Source organism: Lepidochelys olivacea (genome assembly GCF_965140295.1).
Source record: "Lepidochelys olivacea isolate rLepOli2 genome assembly, chromosome: 12".
Lineage (NCBI taxonomy): Eukaryota > Metazoa > Chordata > Testudines > Cheloniidae > Lepidochelys > Lepidochelys olivacea.
This window is the reverse complement of record NC_140422.1, coordinates 25,410,730-25,430,720: the sequence shown is the minus strand read 5'-3', so window position 1 is coordinate 25,430,720 and position 19,991 is coordinate 25,410,730. Positions and strand designations below refer to the sequence as shown.

The 19,991-nt window shown below is 41.1% G+C and overlaps 1 protein-coding gene across 1 annotated transcript in view; it reads right to left on the bottom strand.

Moving 5' to 3' along the window:
* Positions 1 to 19,679, bottom strand: part of TERB1 (telomere repeat binding bouquet formation protein 1) — a gene marked incomplete at both ends in the record, with an annotated part of 38,655 nt that extends 18,976 nt beyond the window's left edge. The window contains 10 exons of the mRNA XM_084644399.1: positions 1,060 to 1,223; positions 4,024 to 4,149; positions 5,879 to 6,010; positions 6,778 to 6,930; positions 16,703 to 16,825; positions 16,981 to 17,096; positions 17,187 to 17,247; positions 17,915 to 18,046; positions 19,175 to 19,303; positions 19,571 to 19,679. Of these exons, the coding sequence (XP_084500525.1) occupies positions 1,060 to 1,223; positions 4,024 to 4,149; positions 5,879 to 6,010; positions 6,778 to 6,930; positions 16,703 to 16,825; positions 16,981 to 17,096; positions 17,187 to 17,247; positions 17,915 to 18,046; positions 19,175 to 19,303; positions 19,571 to 19,679 (1,245 nt within the window). The remainder of the gene's footprint in view (positions 1 to 1,059; positions 1,224 to 4,023; positions 4,150 to 5,878; positions 6,011 to 6,777; positions 6,931 to 16,702; positions 16,826 to 16,980; positions 17,097 to 17,186; positions 17,248 to 17,914; positions 18,047 to 19,174; positions 19,304 to 19,570) is intronic.
* Positions 19,680 to 19,991: the final 312 nt, after the last annotated feature.

The window sequence follows — 19,991 nt, the reverse complement described above, 5'->3', positions numbered from 1 at the left end:
AAAAGGGCAGAAAGGCAGCCAATCAGGGCCAGACTAGGCCCTATATAAAGGCTGCAAAGCAGAGGAGACAGCAGTCTCTTCCTAACAAGCAAGGGAGAAGGACTTGCTCCCTGCAGACAGAGCACCTAGGCTAGAGCAGTGCTGGGCAGGCCCAGGGGAGCAGAGAGAGCGCTCTGGCCTGTCACCTGCCAGATGGTGGCCCCTGACAAAAAGAGCCAAGAAGGTGCATGGGCCAAGGGGAAGTGACCCAGGGTACACAGGGAGAAGAGGGGATTGAAGGAGGGCAGTGGGAGACTGCCGCTAGAGGGTCCCTGGATTGGGACCCAGAGTAGTGGGCAGGCCTGGGTTTTCCCCTCCCCTCCTACAGCGCACCTTACTATGGAGGAGCATGGCCAATGGACTGTGTCTTGTACCTGAGGCAAGTGACTAGACTTTGGGGCAGCAGGTGGCCACGAAAGCAGGTGCAGACTGAGGACTGCTGATACCCGCCCTGGAAGAGCAGGAGCACAGCCGGAGAGCTGCGTCCAGAAGAGGATGTCACAAGCCAGGGAGCAACGCAGGTCCCAGACAGCACAGCCGAGCAGGCAATGGACGGGACACCACCTGCGGAGCACCCTCTGCGGCTAGGACACAGCTAATTCCGGGAGTGACCAGCAGGAGGCACTGCGGTGGTGAACACAACCGGTTACAGACACTTACAAAAATGTGGGTATTCTTTTTCCGCCTCACTGTTCAACCTGGATTAACTGCATACTAAGTACTACAGAACTGGATTTTCTACAATATAATATATTTTGTACGGTTTCTTGCAATGCACTAAAACTAAGATCTCAACCTTTTATTCATTCCGTTCTCTGAGTGCCTCCCCTCATCTCTATCTTATTATAATACACAGTAATGCCAAAATGAAGAGTTGCAGATGTCCAATTCTTTCCCACTTTTATAGTTCACTGAGATTATCTAATCTCTTTCCTCCTACTTCTCCCTAAACTCTTGAGGAAAAAGCTTTCTTTTGAGAGATTTGCTTAGGTTTACCATATTCTGAATAAACATGCCAACCTCATCATGCTCTTTTTCAAGAAGTTCTATTCTGTGTAAAATTTCTTTTACTTTCTTCCAATAGTCCTCTAGATTCCTCTCTTTAATCTGTAGATCCATTTTCAACTGTTCTGCATCATTCAGATTTAATGAATATTCATTTATTTTCAGAGACAATTTCTCAGCTTTGTAAAGCAGAAAATAAAATAAAAATGTGGTCTTTCTGAATAGTATACTGAAAAACATTTCATTTTTATATTTTTAATAGCTTAAACATTTAAAAAATAAAAATCCCAAATCCACTCTTCAGTTACAATATATATTACAACCTGTTTGTAGTAAATTTGGGTATAATGAAGTAGAATGAATGTTTCATATAGCTTCAATGTATATAATTGCAGTTTGCATTTTGAAAGCTATTGGTCCCAGTTCATCAAGATATTTAAACATGTAAGTAGTCTCACTGAAGCCATTGGAACTGCTCATGTGCTTGAAAGTAGGCATGTGCTTCTGTACTTTGCTGAATTGGGGCCATACTGAGTTGCAGTTATAGTAAAGCTTGCTTCTGTAGAAGTTGTTCCTTGAAAAACAACTTTACCATTGACCTGATCTGAAGTTCAATGACAGCTGTAGCCTCCCAGTTCTTATCAAGATCAGGCCATACGTTAAGGTTTGATTGTAATATTCTATCACTGTCCACCAAAAAATGGAAATTCAGTAGGAAATACACTATAAGTCAAGGGTTTTTTTGTTAGTTTGTTTGTAAGTGTCCCAAGTCCTACAAGCAAAAATGTGGTCACAACTATGCACCCGTATATGAATATGCAGTACTGCAGTAGTCTGGATAGATAGTTATGCAGTTAAGTACCAACTATTACCCAAATTGCACACATAATCACAATAACTGTGTGCACAAAAAGGCATAGAGTTGCACATAGATACTGGGCTTATAAAAACTGGTTTATGTGTTAGAACTGAATGTGACAAATATATTTTTATAAGTAAATGAAAGATAAAATAGAGTTTTCTAATGAACCTGTTGCATTTGGATCATGGCCCTGAAAAAACGCTTGACCATATCTCATTTATAAAAACAACAAACAAACAAAACTCAGCCACAGAACACATTGAAAAGAGTATAATATCTTGCCATAACTGTCAATTCTATTATTTTTACCTCATATAAGCAGTAGAAAGAATCAGCACCTAAACGGTTGGTGGAGTTGTCTACAAATTAATCGACCTATAAAGGACTCCACTTACTGCTAAAAACCAATTCTGTTTCTAAAGACAATATCACAGGTTTAGAGCTAATTTAAGACGGTTGCCAGGTGTCTGGTTTTCGACCGGAACACCTGGTCGAAAAGGGATTCTGGTGGCTTTACTTAGCAGTGCTGACCAGTCCATTAAGTCCGATTGGCGTGGGGCTGGCTGGCTGGCTCCCTATGCAGCTCCGCACGGCTCTTGGGAAGTGTCTGGTATGTCCCTCCGGCTCCTAGGCGCAGGGGCAGCCATGAGGGCTCTGCGTGCTGCCCCTGCCCTGAAAGCCAGCTCAGCAGCTTCCATGGGATGGAAACTGTGATCAATGGGAACTGCGAGGGCGGTACCTGCGGGCAGAGGCAGCTGCGCCTCTGCCTAGGAACCGGAGAACATGTCGCTGCTTCCCAGGAGCTGCCTGATGTAAGCGCCGCCCAGAGGTGCCCACACCCCAACCCAACCCCCTGCCCCAGCCCTCTTGCACCCCAACTCCCTCCTGGAGCCCACACCCCACACTCCAACCCCCAGTCCTGAACCCCCTCCTGCACCCAAACTCCCTCCTGGAGCCTGCACCCTGAGCTCCCTCCCACATCCCAACCCCCTTCCCCTGCCTGGAGTCCTCTCCAACACCCAAACTCCCTCCCAGAGCCTGCACCCCTGCCCCAGCCCTGAGCCCCCCTCTTACACCCAAACTCCCTCTGGAACCTACACTCCAGTCCTGACCCCCCCTCCCGTACCCAAACTCCCTTCCAGAGCCCTCACCCCAACACCCTACCCCAGCCCTCACCCCCACCCTCCAAACGCCTCAGCCCCAGCCCTAAGCCCCCTCCTGCACCCCAAACCACTCATCTCTGGCCCCACCCCAGAGCCTGCAACCCTAGCTGGAGCCCTCTCTTGCACCCCAACTTCCTGTCCCAACCCAGAACCCCCTCCCACACCCTGAACCCCTCATTTCTGGCCTTACCTCAGAGCCCACACCCACAGCCCATACCTCCTCCCACAGCCCAATCCCCTGCCTCAGCTTGGAGCCCCCTCCTGCATCCCAAACCCTTCATCCCTGGCCCCACCCTAGAGCCCACACCTCCCAGCCAGAATACTCACCCCTGCCCCAACCCAGAGCCCCTCTCACACCCTGAACCCCTCATTTCTGGCCCCATCCTGGAGCCTGCACCGCCAGCCAGAGCCCTCAACCCCTCCTGCACCCCAACCCCATACCCCAGCCCAGAACCCCCTCCCACACCCTGAACCCCTCATTTCTCGCCTCACCCCGAGCCCTCACCCCTAGCTAGAGCCCTCACCCTCTCTGCACTTCAACCCCCTGCTCCAGCCCAGTGAAAAGGAGCAAGTGAGTGAAGGTGGGGGAGAGCAAGCGATGGAAGGAGGGGAGATGGACTGAGCAGGGGCAGGACTTCAGAGAAGGGGCGAGGCAGGGGGGCAAGGGTGTTCGGTTTTGTGCAATTAGAAAGTTGGCAACCCTATAATTTAAAAGGAATCAGCCTTTTGTTCACAGATTATGCATTCACCTGAAACTCTGCAACTTTACTTTCACCCCCTAAATGTTATAGCCATTCTAGGGTTGTAAATATACAACTATTCCCAAGGAAAACAAGGGTTAGTGAAGTGCACTCCATCACCAACCTGCTAGGGTTACAATTATTTTGAAGGTTACAAATCTTAAATACTGAGAACAATGCATTTCATTTTTTTTTAAAACAACTATAAGCTTACTGATTTGCTTGCAATTTTGCAGCACAAAAGTAGCAGCTTTGTTTACTTCTTCATCCTGAGACTCTGTTAATAACTGAATCATAAGTGGAAGGCCATTGTTCTGAAGCAGATCATACTGATTTTCTTCTAAAGAAGATTAGCATTAAAGGAAAATAAATCAGTTTCTAACTTGTACCGTGGTTACCAGTTTTCTTACATTATCTTTAGAAGACAGTATAAAGAACTCTAAGTAAAATTCAGCAAAATGTTTCTTTTTATCATGAGCCAAATTCATTAAATCATATCTGGGTAATTTCCGTATAATGCATGAACTACTTTATGTAAATTGTTTTATTTATTTTTTGTCCAGTTTAGGAAGCAATTAGGGACGATTCATAACTTCTAACTTACTATATGAAACAGTCACTTCTAAAATTTCAGTAGTAGTATAAGCAAATCCAATACGGATTGAGTCAGCTAAAAAGTAAATATTGCAAATTCAAGTGAAAAATACATAACTATCCATAATTAAAAGTCTGCATTTAAAAAAAAACTAGAGTTTAAGTTAGTAAAAAACCTGTATATTTATTAAATGGGACCCAAGTGAATTTCAGTTGTTGACTAGGGCCTTATTTTTCATTAGGATTGTTGGTTATTTTGTTTTCTTGGTTTGCACTAGTGCAGTTACCTTAGTGCAAAAAACAAACAAACCTCTCACGTACATATGCATAGTGTAAACTATGATTTACAATTGTCTGGCTTACTCCAGTTTGAAATTTAGGTACACTAGTACAAAAATCTGCATTGTAAACCGAGTCTATATAATCAGTTCTTCCCTAGGCAAGAAAAGAACAGTCACCACATGCATAATTCTTGTAATTGTCTAAAATTGTGTTTTCTAAAACTATGCTAACATTTGCAAAAACATTTTTATAGTTCAGACAGGATCTTAAACTCTCTAATTATATTGGATCTTTTATTTTCTTTCAAAAAAATCCTTAACTCTTCAAACAATAACATATTAAAATAAAAATTCTCTTATATTCTACAAGATCATCAAATTTATATTTGCAATATATTTTCCAAGGAGCAAAGCCCGCCTTTGATTCAACTAGTTCCTTTACAGCCCAATCCATCTCCTGTCGAAACTGTCAAATTACCACTTACTTCAAAGGAAGCAGGATTAGGGCTTTACAAGATATTCTGTTTGACAGATTCCAGAGTGCTCTTGAGAGAAAAGCGAACAATATAAACAAACAATGGTCAGTATCTAGCAACTATCCATGCAGTTTGCTTTCATTGCCACAGGGAACCAACTTACAGTCTGAGTTGAGCAACTTTACTTTGGACAACAAACTGACACTAAGATGTCAGGCAAAAGCATTTCAGACAAAATTCTGTTCTTACTTCCAAAACAATGCTATTAAATTCAGTAATTTTTTTTTATAGGTGAAATTTATCCCTGTGCAAAGGGTCAGCACAACACCTATGCACCAAGTACTACAGGAGCAATTAAAATAGGGCTTAAAGTGGAACTTATGTAATGCAGATGTCTTGTTCTGGCCCTCTGGACAAAGTGAATTTCACCTTATGTGAATGAGGTGAACAGGATTTGGTCCTTTGAGGGCTCCTCATGAGACTCTACTTTCTTTTAATCCTGAAGATACTGTAAGTTGTATGGAGATAACAGTTCTTCAAAACCAAAGATAGAACACTACAGAAAACTAAACATTTTCTTTGAGTTTTAACATTGAATTAAATTATGTGGAAGAACTTTGCTTTGAAGCATAGTATTTTAATGAAAACTGCTGAGGAGTGTGGCACTGAAGTGGCTAAAGCCACAAATCAAAATTCATAAAAGAAATCAGAATCTTACCACAACCTTCTGTGCAATGCCCAAGTGTAAGAATAATACTCATTTTTTCTCCTGAATCCAGAGTATCATAAGTCAGCAACCTCAGGAGCTTAGACACGATGTGATACTTTACCAGGACATCACCAACAGCAGCTATTAGTATAAAATAATTTAAAAGAGACTAATTAAACTGTAACAGTAAGTACGCAACACAATGCAACAAAAATACATTTTCCTTTTCAGGGTGTCCTCCATATCCCCAAAGAAGCCTTGAGATTGCCCCCATTTTCCCCCTGCTTTCACTCCCTCTCTCCAACATTTGAAGTCAGTATCCTCTGCTTTCAGTGGTCCAGTCCTGTAAATGCTCTTTCTCAGCCCCAACACTGTCCCATCCCCCAAATCCTGGTGCGGAAGAAGCCCTGATAAATCAGGGCTCTGCAGTACACTGGGGTGCAGATCCCTGGAAAGGTTCCCCAAATCCTTTACCAGATTTAGCACATAGAAAACTCACTGCAGTTGGAGAGGACATGAAGATCTAACTCTTAGGTTTATCAGCCATAAGTTCCTCCCCATAGAACAACTGGAGACACTTCCTCTAAAGTCGTCAAGCTTCTCCAAAGACTTAGGGGCACCTACATTTGTTTGTGTATCTATGTGCTAAAAATCAAGCTGTTAGTCACACCCTCATGTCTCTGCAAATCCCAACAGGTGCACATGCATTTTCTTCACTCCTTCTAATTTCAGTTGGTGAGTGTTTAGGGAATTCTGACACGTAAAACTGTATTTTGCACATGTGCAATATATGTACACTTACTTGTCATTTCATGTCCATCTACATACTTTTCTTCTAAAATCTAGCCCTACTAGTTTATTTCTAGAAATACCACATATATAAAAATGTTTGGGGTCCATTCACTCACAGTTATCAGCAATGCAAGCATCTAGAGTTTTTGTTACCACTACTGCAAGTTTTGCGCTTGAGTAACTTCTAGATGAATCCCGGACCAGCTTGATAAGTACTTCAGCTAATATGTCTAATCCACCAACAGAAACAAAGTATTCTTGTACGCGTGCTTAAGGAAAAAAAGAATAAATACTGAATTACAACATTTATATCTCTTAACTAAAACAATACTAATAAAGCAACATGGTAATGATTTGTTGTGTGTGTACACTAATTTTCCTGCCATCTAATGCAATTCCAATTCCGTCAATACAACGTAATCAAAATTGGAAATATAGGAGAGATGGCAAATTTAGAAATGTATTTTTCATAAGAATTATAGAAAATATACAAACATAATATACACATGTAAACAATGTACTTGTGTTCTGCTTGATTTCATTTAATTATAGCCATTATTTTCTGTGTTGTAATAACGATGAACATTTGGAAAATGCCTTTAATCAAAATGACTCCCAAAGAATTTTACAGATTTTACTAACTTGAAGCTAATGGGACTATTTGTGGAGTAAGGTACTACTTGACATGAGTAAAGATATCAGAATCTAGCCCTTAAAGTAAATGTCACCATGTGCAAAGGAACCACACAAAGCCCTCTAAGTCACTTAAACTGTATGTTGTTTTGCAATGATGAAAGGGATGCTGATGGACAAGTTGCACCACTGGTATTCAGGGGATTGTGGAAGGGGCTGCTCACTACTCCTAAACAGGCAAGCACAGAAAGGGCTATTAGGGTAGGCAATAGAGAGGGCATTTTGGACTTGCATTTACATAGACCCACTGATCCAGAATTTCCTCAAAAGGGGAGTAGAGAGGCAGCAACCAATTTTCCAGCCTGAAGACGGCATTTTCAGCCAAGCAATCTGCCTGCAGGCTGAGGACATAGATTACTCAGGCCTGGTCTACATCTAAACTTAGACTGACATAGCTACAGTGCTCAGGGGTGTGAAAAATCCATACCCCTGAGCGCCATAGCTATACCAACCTAACCTTGGTGTAGAAACAGTGAGGTCAATGGAAGGTGGCTTCTGTCAACCTAGCTACTGTTGCTCAGGAAAGTGAAGTTCCTACAGCGATGGAAAACCTCCAGTGTTATGGTGACATAGCCATGTCACTACACAGCCCATGTAGAGAGTAGACATGGCCTTATTCTGGGAACAGTAGCAACTATTATGGTCAGAGTTGACATGCCGCTTCCATTCCAAACTCGTTATCTCAGTTCTTCTTAACTTTCATAAAAGGAAGTTTATTTACCTTTATAATAACTTGAGTTCTTCAAGATGTGTGGTCCCTGTGGGCATTCACTGTAGGTGCATCCATTTGCCTGAGACTGGGAGACTCTTCACTAGCAGTGTCTGTTAGTCTGCACCTGCGCCCTGTACTTCCCCATGATGTAAACTGAAAACATAAGGAGCAGTGTAGACTGACCACATCTCCAGTTCCTACTCTTCTTTGAATCATATGAGGATCTGAGCAGAGGGGAAGGGAGGTTGGTTATGAATACCCATAGGTGCCACACATCTTGAAGAACTCCAGTTACATAACATAAGTAACCTTTCTTTCTTCTTCGAGTGTTGGTTCCTATGGGTATTCGCTGTGAGTCATTCACAACCAGAAATCATTGAGGAGATAGAGAGTGCGAGGGACCCATGCTGTCCTACTGATTGAAGAACTGTTGTGACAAAGGATGCAGCAGCTGAAAAAGCCTGGACCAAGGCATAGTGGATGGTAAAGGTGTGCAATGAGCTCCAGTTTACCATTTCTACAGATTTCTACGAGAGATATATTTTGGAGAGAATTTACAGAGATAGCGTGTGCTCCAGTAGAGTGGGCCCTAACATCCTGAGAAGGAGGGGTTTCCCTTTGTTCATAACGCAGTCAGATATGAGAACACCACTTGCACCTCAAACTCCTTTATCCTTCTTCCCAGAGCCACGTAGTCTGCAGTGATCCGCTCAAGGTCATTCTTGCCAGTATCATTGGTGCCCATGTGGAGAAGCAGGAAGGGGTAGCGATCTGAGGGCTTGATGAGTCTTGGCAGTCTCTCCATCACATCGTGAATCCTAGCTCCTGGCAAGCAGCAGACTTCTCGGTTTTCCCAGTTGGGGCAGCAGATAGATGACTCAGTCCCCCTGAGGAGAGAGTCCCTGACCACCACCACCCGCCTCCTTCTCTTGGGAGCGGTGGTCATGGAACCCCCATCCCTAGGACAGTGTATCTCATGCCTTCCAATCGGCGGAGTCTCCTTCTGTTCCCTTCCCTCAGATGTATCACCTAGTCCACTCTCCGCATTAGTATCTGTGGAGAGAACATGAAAACGGTTGCTTACCTGTATCTGCGTTGCTGGTACGTGGACGCTCCCCTTTCTTCTTCTGGAGGTCACATGCTGCCAGATTTCTTCACCGTCCTCCTGTCCCCGCTGCGCAGCCTGCTCTGAATCTTCAGAACATTGTGTCCGTAGAAGCATATCCTGACGTCTGTCCAGGAAATCTTCAGTTTCTCTTATGCAACGCAGGGTCGATACTTGTTTCTCCAGACCTTTAACCTTCTCTGATGGAGGGATGTGTCCTTAAGAGAACTCCAATGCCAGGTGGCACTGTTGTCATATGAACCCAGAAGGTGGCACGTAATATATCAGTGGAAAACTAACAACATACCAATCATTAATATTCTTCTGTGATGTATGTACAGTAAACCCAGAAAGATCTTTACAGATATTTTAATCACATATTTCCAGTATATGTTTAAACCAGATATGTCGGTGGAGTTAAACAAACAGGTTTTCTTCAGAAAAAGAAAGGAGGCCAACACCTCAAACCAGGTCTGAGCAAATTCAATGAGCTCTTGCTTTGTATCAGAGGTTGCAGGAAGAGATCATGTGCATTGTAAAAATCACAGCAGGGGAGGAACCAGCATGGTGTCTACACCAGACAGTATAGTGTCTATACCCAGCAGGAGAAAGGAACTTCATGAACTTCATGTGGGCTTACTTTTCAAAGGTTTACTAGGCTGTAAAAAGAAGCGGAGAGAATCCCTAAGTTATCCTTCACCTGTGGAGACAAAGGAAGTGAGAACTTTGAGGTCTGTGAAAGATCCTGGCCACAGAGTCTGGTCAGTCATCTGGAAAAGAGACTTGGTGAGAAACACTTCTTTGAACAACAGACTAGTTTGTTAAATCAGGTTTTAGTCTTGGATGTGTATTTTTTTACTTTTGTTTACTTGTAACTCTTTCTATCTTTATTCCTTATACTTGGTATCACTTAAACCTATGACTTTTTGTTTAATAAGCTTGTTTTACTTTGCAGTAAACCAATTCAGTGCTTTGATTAAAACAGAGCATTTGTTAACCCCAGTTAAGGTAATAAACTGCTTGGTACCATCTCTTTAAGGGAGCAGCAAACTTCCTAACTTTTGTAATTGTTCAGCGAGAGGACTGGACACTACTGGGCAGATGGTTTGTGGGAAATTCAGGACTGGAAGGGTCATCCTGGCTGGTGGAAAGCAGGGCGTGACTTGCATATTTGTATGTTGGCTGTTGGTGTCAGGACTGCAAACCACAGCAACACAGCACATAAGGCACCCAGAGTTGCAGGGCAGGTGGTGACATAACCCCTTACTGGCCTGGGTTGAACCCCGAAGTGTCACAAGGGGATTACAGAGGCCAGAGTTGTCATCCTGAACGTCAAATGGGGTATGAAGACATTAATTTGTCTAAGATCTTGTTGTTGGGAATGAGGAAGCACCCAGAATACAAACTCTTCCCCTTGTGTTGAGGCATGGGCTCTAAGACAGTACTGTTGAAAGGAGGTCTTCTGCTTGGACTTTCTTAGGAAACCCCGAGGAATGAAACCAGGAAGCCTGGCTCTTAACTACCAAAGTAGTCATAGAACAAAAGGAAGTGTCAGCTGCTCCCAGCAATGCTTGAAGGGACAACCATGCTATGAGCTTCCCTTCATCCAAGATAGCTTGGAACTGAGGTCTGAGCTCCTGAGGAAACTTGTTAGAGAGCCGAGAGAGCTTATTGTAATCAATAAAGTCATATTTCAAAATCAGAGTCTGATAATTCGCTATCTAGAATTGTAGGCTATCAGAAGAAAAATTTCTCCCAAGAAGGTCCAGCTTTAGCATTCTTATTGGAGGGAGTAGACCAAGGCTGGTGCAGCCTGTTGTGCCTGGTAACAGGCTGTACTATTAATGAATTAGGGATAAGGTGGGAAAACAAAAATTCCACTCCTTTAGGTGGAACACAGCATCTTTTATCTGCTCTTTTTAGAGTTGAGGCACAGGTGGCTGGAGTGTGCCAAACATCCTTGGCTAGTTCCAGAATGGCCTCATTGATAGGAAGTGCCACCCTGTCAGGGCCTGAAGTCTGGAGGGTGTCTGTAAAGCTTCTGCAATATTCCTCAGGAAATTCCTGAAATTGTTTATAATTATTTGGCAGTGAAGGTGAAGAAAGTGTTGCAGATGGAGAGGGATGTACTGGCTAAGCAGGTGGTTCTTTCTCCTCATAGAGCTCCTGAGGGGACTAAGGCTCTTCTCTAGATGTCTGAACACACTCCTGCTCTGATTTCCTGGAGATGGGAGGTCTAAAATAAGAGTCCCAAGCTCCTAAAAGAGCGTAGGGTTGTGTATTGGAATGGAGGTGGATATGGCTGTAAGGATATGAAAGTGGAACCCGCTAGCAAGGGTACCCCTGGTGCAATAGTATGTCTTACAAGGGTGAGTGGAAGCCAGTAAAGCTCTGGACCCCTTACCACATGTCTTGTGATTCCAGAACAGCTAGTAGATGGGACCAAGGAACAATGTGTTGTTGACACTGGTAGCCAATTCCATGGCTGGTGGAAGGAACCAATGAGTAACATACTGTCAGTATAGGAGATCACTGGATCAGAAAGTAGTGGTGATTCTGGGTTGGTGTAGACCACTAGGTGCTCAAGAACAGTATAGCCTAGACCAGCTGGAGAGCAAGACGAATTTCTGAGCACAGGCGGATCTAATGGTGCAGGCAGTAAGTGATGGTACCGGTAAATCCCTTTTCCTCTTAAAGTGCTGAGCCAATGCTACTGTTGGTGACTGCTGTCTCCTTTCTTTCATTGGGAGTGGGGCCTGCCTCTTACGCAGGTAACTGTTTTTGTACAACCCTAGATTTCAGTGTCGACAGTGCCAGGCTATCGTCTTGTCTAGAAGCTCCAGACCCACACATAGTGCCTGATTTAGCAGAGGAAGGAGAGACTAAGCTCTTCTTAGAGGGCTTAGATGGGGACCTCTCCTACTTTCCACAGAAGTGTTTTATCTTCATTACATCCATGCCTATCAGAGTCTTTAGCGCTAGGATCTGATGAGCCAGAACAGTGAAGCACCAGGTTTGGAAGGGCAAAAGAAAGTGGATCTTGCCGATATACAGAGAGGTCAGGTTTCCCTGTATTAGGCTGTGGCCTCATGGAGAGCTCCATTTAGATGTCTCCCAAGTCGAAATTCATGAGATTGTCATGCACGAGCTGGGAAACAACAACAAATCTCACACTTAGAATATGTGACTCTGCAAAGCAATAGAGGCGGGGAAGGGGGGTGTATGTGAGTCATCAGCTGGGAAGACAAGGGGACAGGCCACACAGGACTTAAAACCAGGAATTTTGGGCATAATAGATGCCCCAGACAGTGAAGGTGAAGGGAGAAGGGGAGAAAACTCTAACCCCAAACACTAAGTATACTTTAAAATTAACTACTTAATTAATAGGAACTAGGTAGAAAAAACCTGGAAAAAATAGGCAGGAATACTGTAAAGCAGTAGACATTGCCAGAGTTCCGTCTCGGACGATGAGTGGCAGAAAGGAAATAAAGAGATGGTCAGTCTGTGCTGCCCCTTATTCTCTCGGAGCATGGCACGAGGAAGGGCAGGGCACAGGCGCAGATCAAAGGATGCTGCTAGTGAAGAATCTTCCAGGCTCAGGCATATGGAGTTCATGCACAGTCACAATGAGTACCCATAGGAACCAGCACTCAGAGAAGAACTCATTCTTTTTGAGATGAAGTTTTTCCTGTTTGGTCTCAGTCAAAAGACAAATTTCTTTTGGAAAGTTTTAGCAAAATTTCTTCAGTCAGCTTTCTGTTTTTGCATGTGTGTAGGCCTAACTTGACATGAGTAACTTGACATAAATAAGACCTCATGTCTCCCGGGGTGTCAAGGTTCCTCCCCCACTCTGAACTCTAGGGTACAGATGTGGGGACCGGCATGAAAAACCTCCTAAGCTTATCTTTATCAGCTTAGGTAAAAACTTCCCCAAGGTACAAAATATTCCACCCTTTGTCCTTGGATTGGCCACTACCACCACCAAACAGATACTGGTTACTGGGGAAGAGCTGTTTGGAAACGTCTTTCCCCCCAAAATACTTCCCAAAACCTTGCACCCCACTTTCTGGACAAGGTTTGGTAAAAAGCCTCACCAATTTGCCTAGGTGACTACAGACCCAGACCCTTGGATCTTAAGAACAATCCTCCCAACACCTGCACCCCCCCTTTCTAGGGAAATGTTGGATAAAAAGCCTCACCAATTTGCATAGGTGACCACAGACCCAAACCCTTGGATCTGAGAACAATGAAAAAGCATTCAGTTTTCTTACAAGAAGACTTTTAATAGAAATAGAAGTAAATAGAAATAAAGAAATTCCCCCTGTAAAATCAGGATGGTAGATACCTTACAGGGTAATTAGATTTAAAACATAGAGAACCCCTCTAGGCAAAACCTTAAGTTACAAAAAAGATAGACAGAAATAGTTATTCTATTCAGCACAGTTCTTTTCTCAGCCATTTAAAGAATTCATAATCTAACACATACCTAGCTAGATTAATTACTAAAAGTTCTAAGACTCCATTCCTGGTCTATCCCCGGCAGAAACAACATATAGACAGACACACAGACCCTTTGTTTCTCTCCCTCCTCCCAGCTTTTGAAAGTATCTTGTCTCCTCATTGGTCATTTTGGTCAGGTGCCAGCGAGGTTACCTTTAGCTTCTTAACCCTTTACAGGTGAGAGGAGCTTTCCCCTGGCCAGGAGAGATTTTAAAAGGGGTTTACCCTTCCCTTTATATTTATGACACGGGCAAAGATTGGGAAGGTGAATGGAAGATTAAGTTGTATATAAGGGTGTAACAAGCATTAGTCTCCAGTCAGTCTAGCTAAGATAAGCTAGAACACCCTTGTACTAGAGACAATGGACCAGATAAACCTGGAATGTAGGTATCAGTTTATACATGAACAACACATTCACAGAGCATGCTGTACAGGGATTGGTTCCTGAAAAGTAACCAAGTCAATCATGAAGCACATAATGCTGAGAGAGAGAGCGTGCCTGCATTTGAGCCTGGGCATGTTAGGCATAGTGTTGCTGTATACCAAATTAAAGTGACAAATTCCAGAGTTGAACTGAGTTTTTGAGAATGGAATGGAAGAGACTCTCTGGGAATCCCAGCAATGTGTTTAAAAACAAAAAAGCCACACACATTTCTCCCATGTGTTCTGATCAGAAATTCTGTGCATGGATACCTCAGGTACTTGTTCAAACTTGGATTATTTTGTAGACATTATTAAAATGTAAGTAGCAAGCTCAGTTTGAAGGAAGTTGGCTCAGTATTTTTGAACTTATGGCTGTTGAAAGGATTTTATGTATGTATAGAAGCATTTTGTTAGGTTCCATTGTTCCAGCATGTACAGTAATGTAATTGTTTTTATGCTCCCTCTAAAGTAAATTAAAATAATGAGAACATAGAGATGCACTATGCTTAAACTAAACTCAAAAGTCTTTAAAAATCTACCAAACATTACAAATACTATTGGATCCTGCACCAGAATTTCTCAAAAAGAGACAGTGCCCTCTGAGGAACGATCATCAGGCTGGAAGTCCAAAATTCCCAAATTCTATCATCACCTCTGCTCTGACTGGGCTTAATAATACTTTGCATTTACACAGCACTTTACAAACAGCATTTAAGGCTTCACAAAACTGCTATGATGTTGTCAGGTTTTTTTTTTTCCACATGGAATAAATATTAATTTGTCCACTATGGAAATGCAGCCACTTCTGGGATGAAACTTTTCAATTCTTTAATTAAACACAGAAACACTAGCCAATATTTTTAGAATAAAAAGTGAAGTAAACTGAATTAATTTGAAATTGGGGGAAAATTTTAAATCAGCTGAGTATAATTAATATAATTATTGTGTTAATTACAATACAATTTTAAAAATCTTTTTCAAGTATTTTCTTTATGTCCACCTTAAAGGAACAAGGAAGATGTCTCTGGCTGCCCAGAAGTTCGTTGGTTGCTTTTCCTCTTTCTCTGAGAAAGTTACAAGTCACTAGATAAATATGCTTATAAACTATGGACAAAAAACACCTGAAAGGAAAAAAATGGGCTTTAAATAAAGACCTAGAAAAAGTCCCAGTTCCCCTGGTAATTTTTTTTATGCAGCAAAGATGCCAAAACACCAAGAACTTGAGGTCTGTTGATCGTGACACCAAACATTAGAGTCTACACCTTGTCTTGGAGTATAGTATCCACTACCTTATTAGAACCCAACACTAATAAATCACTGGGAGTAGGTAAAAAAAGAAGGAAGGAAATATCTGGAGCTCACAACACATTAATGAATATTATGACAGGCCATGTAGTGCCTAATGTATCAAAGAAAGGAAATGTGGCCACACAGACAATAGATACAGATAGGAAAGACTGTTCCAAAGTAGGACACTTACAGTCTGCTGGACAGAGACTAAAGGAATGCACTGAAATAGAGAAGGATGGTGTGACAAAACTGCTAGTGGATACAGCCAGCGTACCATCAGCTTTTATACATCTTATACGATTCAAAATAAACTCTCTACCTATCTTACCTAACTTCTATTTAACAGTAAAATAATTGATTAGCTCAACAGAAAAGCATTTTGGAAATTCACTGAAAAAAAATCATAATGGACTGGGGACTGTAAAAGTATCTATGATGTTTGTTCTGATGCCACGTTCTCTTATGGCATAACCAAGTGGTGGCAAGAGACAAAGAAAGGACAGAATCCTTACAGAAAGACTCACCCAAGGCAAAGGTGCTTTTAAAAGAAAACTGCATCCATTTACCTCAGGAAAGCAATATGGTGAGAAATATTTCTCATTTATGTTTAAACTGTACTATATTTGGAAACAAAAAGCCCGATTCTTTGTTGCCCTGCACCTTGTTTAGTCACTTATCCAGCACAAAAGTGGATGTAAAATACTGCTACACTGATCTGGTAGCATTTTTACACCTATGCTGCACTCTTTGAGGAAAATGACTAAATAGAGTCTAGAGCAATAATTTCTTCAATGCAAAGTTTTTAAATTACAATTCGTATTTCTAAGATTACTACTGACAGTAACCATCTTACTGAAAATTCCAGAGACGTTTCATAAGAGATATATACACACACACTCTCACAAGCTGGATACCTCTAAGCAAAATGATTCATGACTAGCTGGCCCCCAGCACTCTACATCCCCACTCCAGCAGAATGGCTCCACTGGAGCTGATCTACCAGAGCCTACATTATTTTTTCCTAGAAATCCCTATGAGACCAGTAGGGGGATGATATAAATGCCTACTCCTGCCCCTTGCTCACCCTACCTCTTCGCCCATTGCAGACCCTGAACCTGAAAGTGTCCTCTGTGAGGTTTGAAGGAGAAGGGACAATGACACAGAGGCAGCTGATCCCTGCCTTCTGCAAAGAAGGTAGAAGATCAGTGAATGAATCTGGGGAGGTAGGGAAAGAGGAAGAAATTTAAAATTTCATTATAGTTTCCAATGAAACATAGTTCCATGAAATCTAATTGTTGACAGGATGTCATGTACTTACAATTATTAGCAACTGTAAGTCCAACAAATGAACAAATAGGACGAACTATCTCAGGCTTTATGCAACTTTGGAGCCAGTCTTTTGCATGTGGAAAAACTGAACAGCAAGTGTTTTGATTGTCTTCTGTAAAGATGTAAAACAACAACAAAAATCTAAAATGTAATATATAGTTACGTTTATAGACACACTACGAAAATGGAAGTCAGATGTCATTTTTTAAGTGTTCTTTTTACGTTTACTATCATCTTAATGTTATACAATTATTTACTAATAGTTACCATTTTGAGGATTATTAACACATGCACACAGAGTACTGCAGATTGAAGACCACAGCTGATAATACTGATTAATATTTTCATCTGACAGATTCATCTCAGATATTGAAAGAGTTGTTCTGTTAAGAAAAAGGCAAACATAATGGCAAAGATGACTTAGGACCTAAGTAGTCTGTTACTTTATATCTTAACAGAAACTATTTATTTACCTGAATAATTGTAGCAGAACACCAATGCAGCCTGTTTCTCTGATGTGAGTTTGCCCACTCTCTATAAATGACCATATGCCAGTATTGGGAGAGACAATACATAATTTTAAACAAAGTATTAATTCTTTAAATGCCATTTAAATAGTTCAGTTTTACTTCAGCTCCCTTAGTATGCCATGTACAAATAAACAACGTGTTATGTACTTGCATCCTTAACTTGATAGCAACAAAAAGTGCTAACAATGTTCTTCAATTTTTATAAACTACAAGAACTTCTAAATTAATTGTTACTTTGTGTTTTAAACCATATGTTTGTACAGCGCCCAAAAGTATGGGGCCCTCTGGGTGCTACTGTAACACAAATAATAATTAATAATGATAAAATGTTATGTCTCAATTTCTCTACAAAATATGAGAAACTCGCATTTTGCATTACATTGTTAAAAACTACACGTATGTTTCTTACACAAATAAGATAAAGTACTTTCAACATTTAAAAAAAACCCAGAAACCTCTTCTAATGTTTGATCTACTTGTAATTGATTTTGAGATCACCTAAAAGTAATCCATGTCACAATTAATCGTTATATACTAATCTTACAAAATATTAATGAAATCCTGAAGTCATGATAAATAGTATGGGCTGACAACCACCAGTGTGTTTTAAAATGAGTTACATAGTATTAATAATTTAATGGTATTTTTACAAGTGAATGCAAAATACTTACTGTTATTTGAAACAAGTACTAATATAACATAAACAGACATTCGTTTCAAATTCACACTAGAATTCTTATTAGTTAAGAAGAAAATGAGGTCTTCAAACAATTCAGATGTACACAAAGTTTGTTGACAGTAAACTGAAACCAGAAAATGAATTATATCAATTCCTATTAAGCCATTTCCAACTTCTATTTATTTAGGCAATAAAGTCTACAAATTACAGACTCATAAAAAGATTCTGTCTAAAATATACAGACTGACCTATACTGAAAGGCTGTCAAGAGAAAAACAATTTTCAGGACTGAATCAGATATTAAAATGTAAATATTTCATACCATTACCTATTTGTAAGGCAAATTTCCTCTCCTCCCTTCCCCCAAACAACATATCAGAGCCAGGCTGAAAAGTGTTTTGACCCTTCCATAGATGTAATTGACAGCAACCTTTCTCCCAATCAACAAGGTGATACATACACTAACCATAATTGGGTCATTTTATGGAACAAAGTATTGGGTCTACTTGAAAGCTCCCATTCTAATTTCCCTCCTCATGGCATGCACTACTTCAGAAGTTCTGGGATATCTATTTCAAGACACAGCACATTAGAAATTCATTTTACCTAGCAATAGTTTAAACAGTTACTAGGTAGAGTGTAGCTTCCAGACTCACTCTGCAGGGTCAATTCTCAAATCCACTTGCCAGTAACTTTCAATGTAACTTGATAATGTAACCTGCAGGTCTTTGCCTAGATCCTCAGTTGTGACCAACATGTGCTGGGCACATCTGAGGGAAGCGGGCTGCAAAAGAGCTATTTGCTGCTTCCTGATCCTGGAGCCAGTCCTGAGGCATCCTGGCCACAGGCATGATACTGAGCAACCTCAGACCATCATGCCAGTGGGGGACTGAAGAAGTGTACCACCCTGCTTTTGCCCACCCATGCCCTCTACATGAGAGCCTATAAGTGAGGCTGGTGATGTAGCGCCAGCCACTCCACCCCAAACCAGAAGAGTTCTCAGATGGCCATTTAAGCTGGCTTTATGTATGGCCCCTTTGAGCTTTCAGAATGGAGCAAGTATGGAACAGCAGAGTCAAGAATCTGGTCCCAGGCTGGTATCTGTTGTAACCTGATAAACAAATATATCTAAAATGACATTAAACCATTGATTGATATGATAAATACAGGCAGAGGAGGAAATCTTAAGTTTTCAGGAACAATAAAGTGCAGTGATATAGAACATGGAAAAATAAATAAAATTATACTTTACCATTACTCTCCATTACAACTGCTAATGTAAATAAGGCTGCTTCCTTTACTATGCAGTGCACACTTGACTTTGCAAGGTCATTTACAAACATTAAACCACCAATCTCTCGGAAATAATCACTTGCTTCACCTGTTGCATATGCAGACACAATGAATAAAAAGGGAAATTTACGTTAGATACTAATTTGGGAAACCAAAAACAATCAGAGCAGTATGAAATACATAACGTTTCCAAGATTTTATACCTCTACAGAGTCTTATGTCTCCTAGAGATTATTTTAAAAAGTGACAATGTTTAATATATACTATGAAAAAAATTCTACTATTACCATATTCAAATATCCGATAGGAAATAACAAATAACCCAGTCAAAATGTCATGGTAGAATACTTCTTACTGTTCTGTTGGCAGATTGAATAAATAGTGACCAAGGCCTCTTTTTGAGAGGCAGGGCTGTCCATTTGGTATTTAAGACATTCAAGCAATAAATTCAGATCTGTCTTCATCTCTGTGAGGAAAAAAAACAGTTTTAGAATAATTTTACACGAAATATGTTTTCTTTTGAATGCATCTTTTAAAATTGACAATTTTTATGTTAAGACTGTCATAAAAATATGGCACCATCTTCTATTTTGAAGAGAAAAAAAAGAACAATCTGAAGCTGAATCTTTTTTGTTTCCCACCTAGCAATAAATGTTATGCACAGCCTAAAAATGTGTCTGGGTAGTTTTTGTTACTAGATGATTATTTTATTTGTTAATGGAACAATCCCCTTTTCATATTAACCTTATTGCCTTCAGTAACAATGTTAAGCCCCA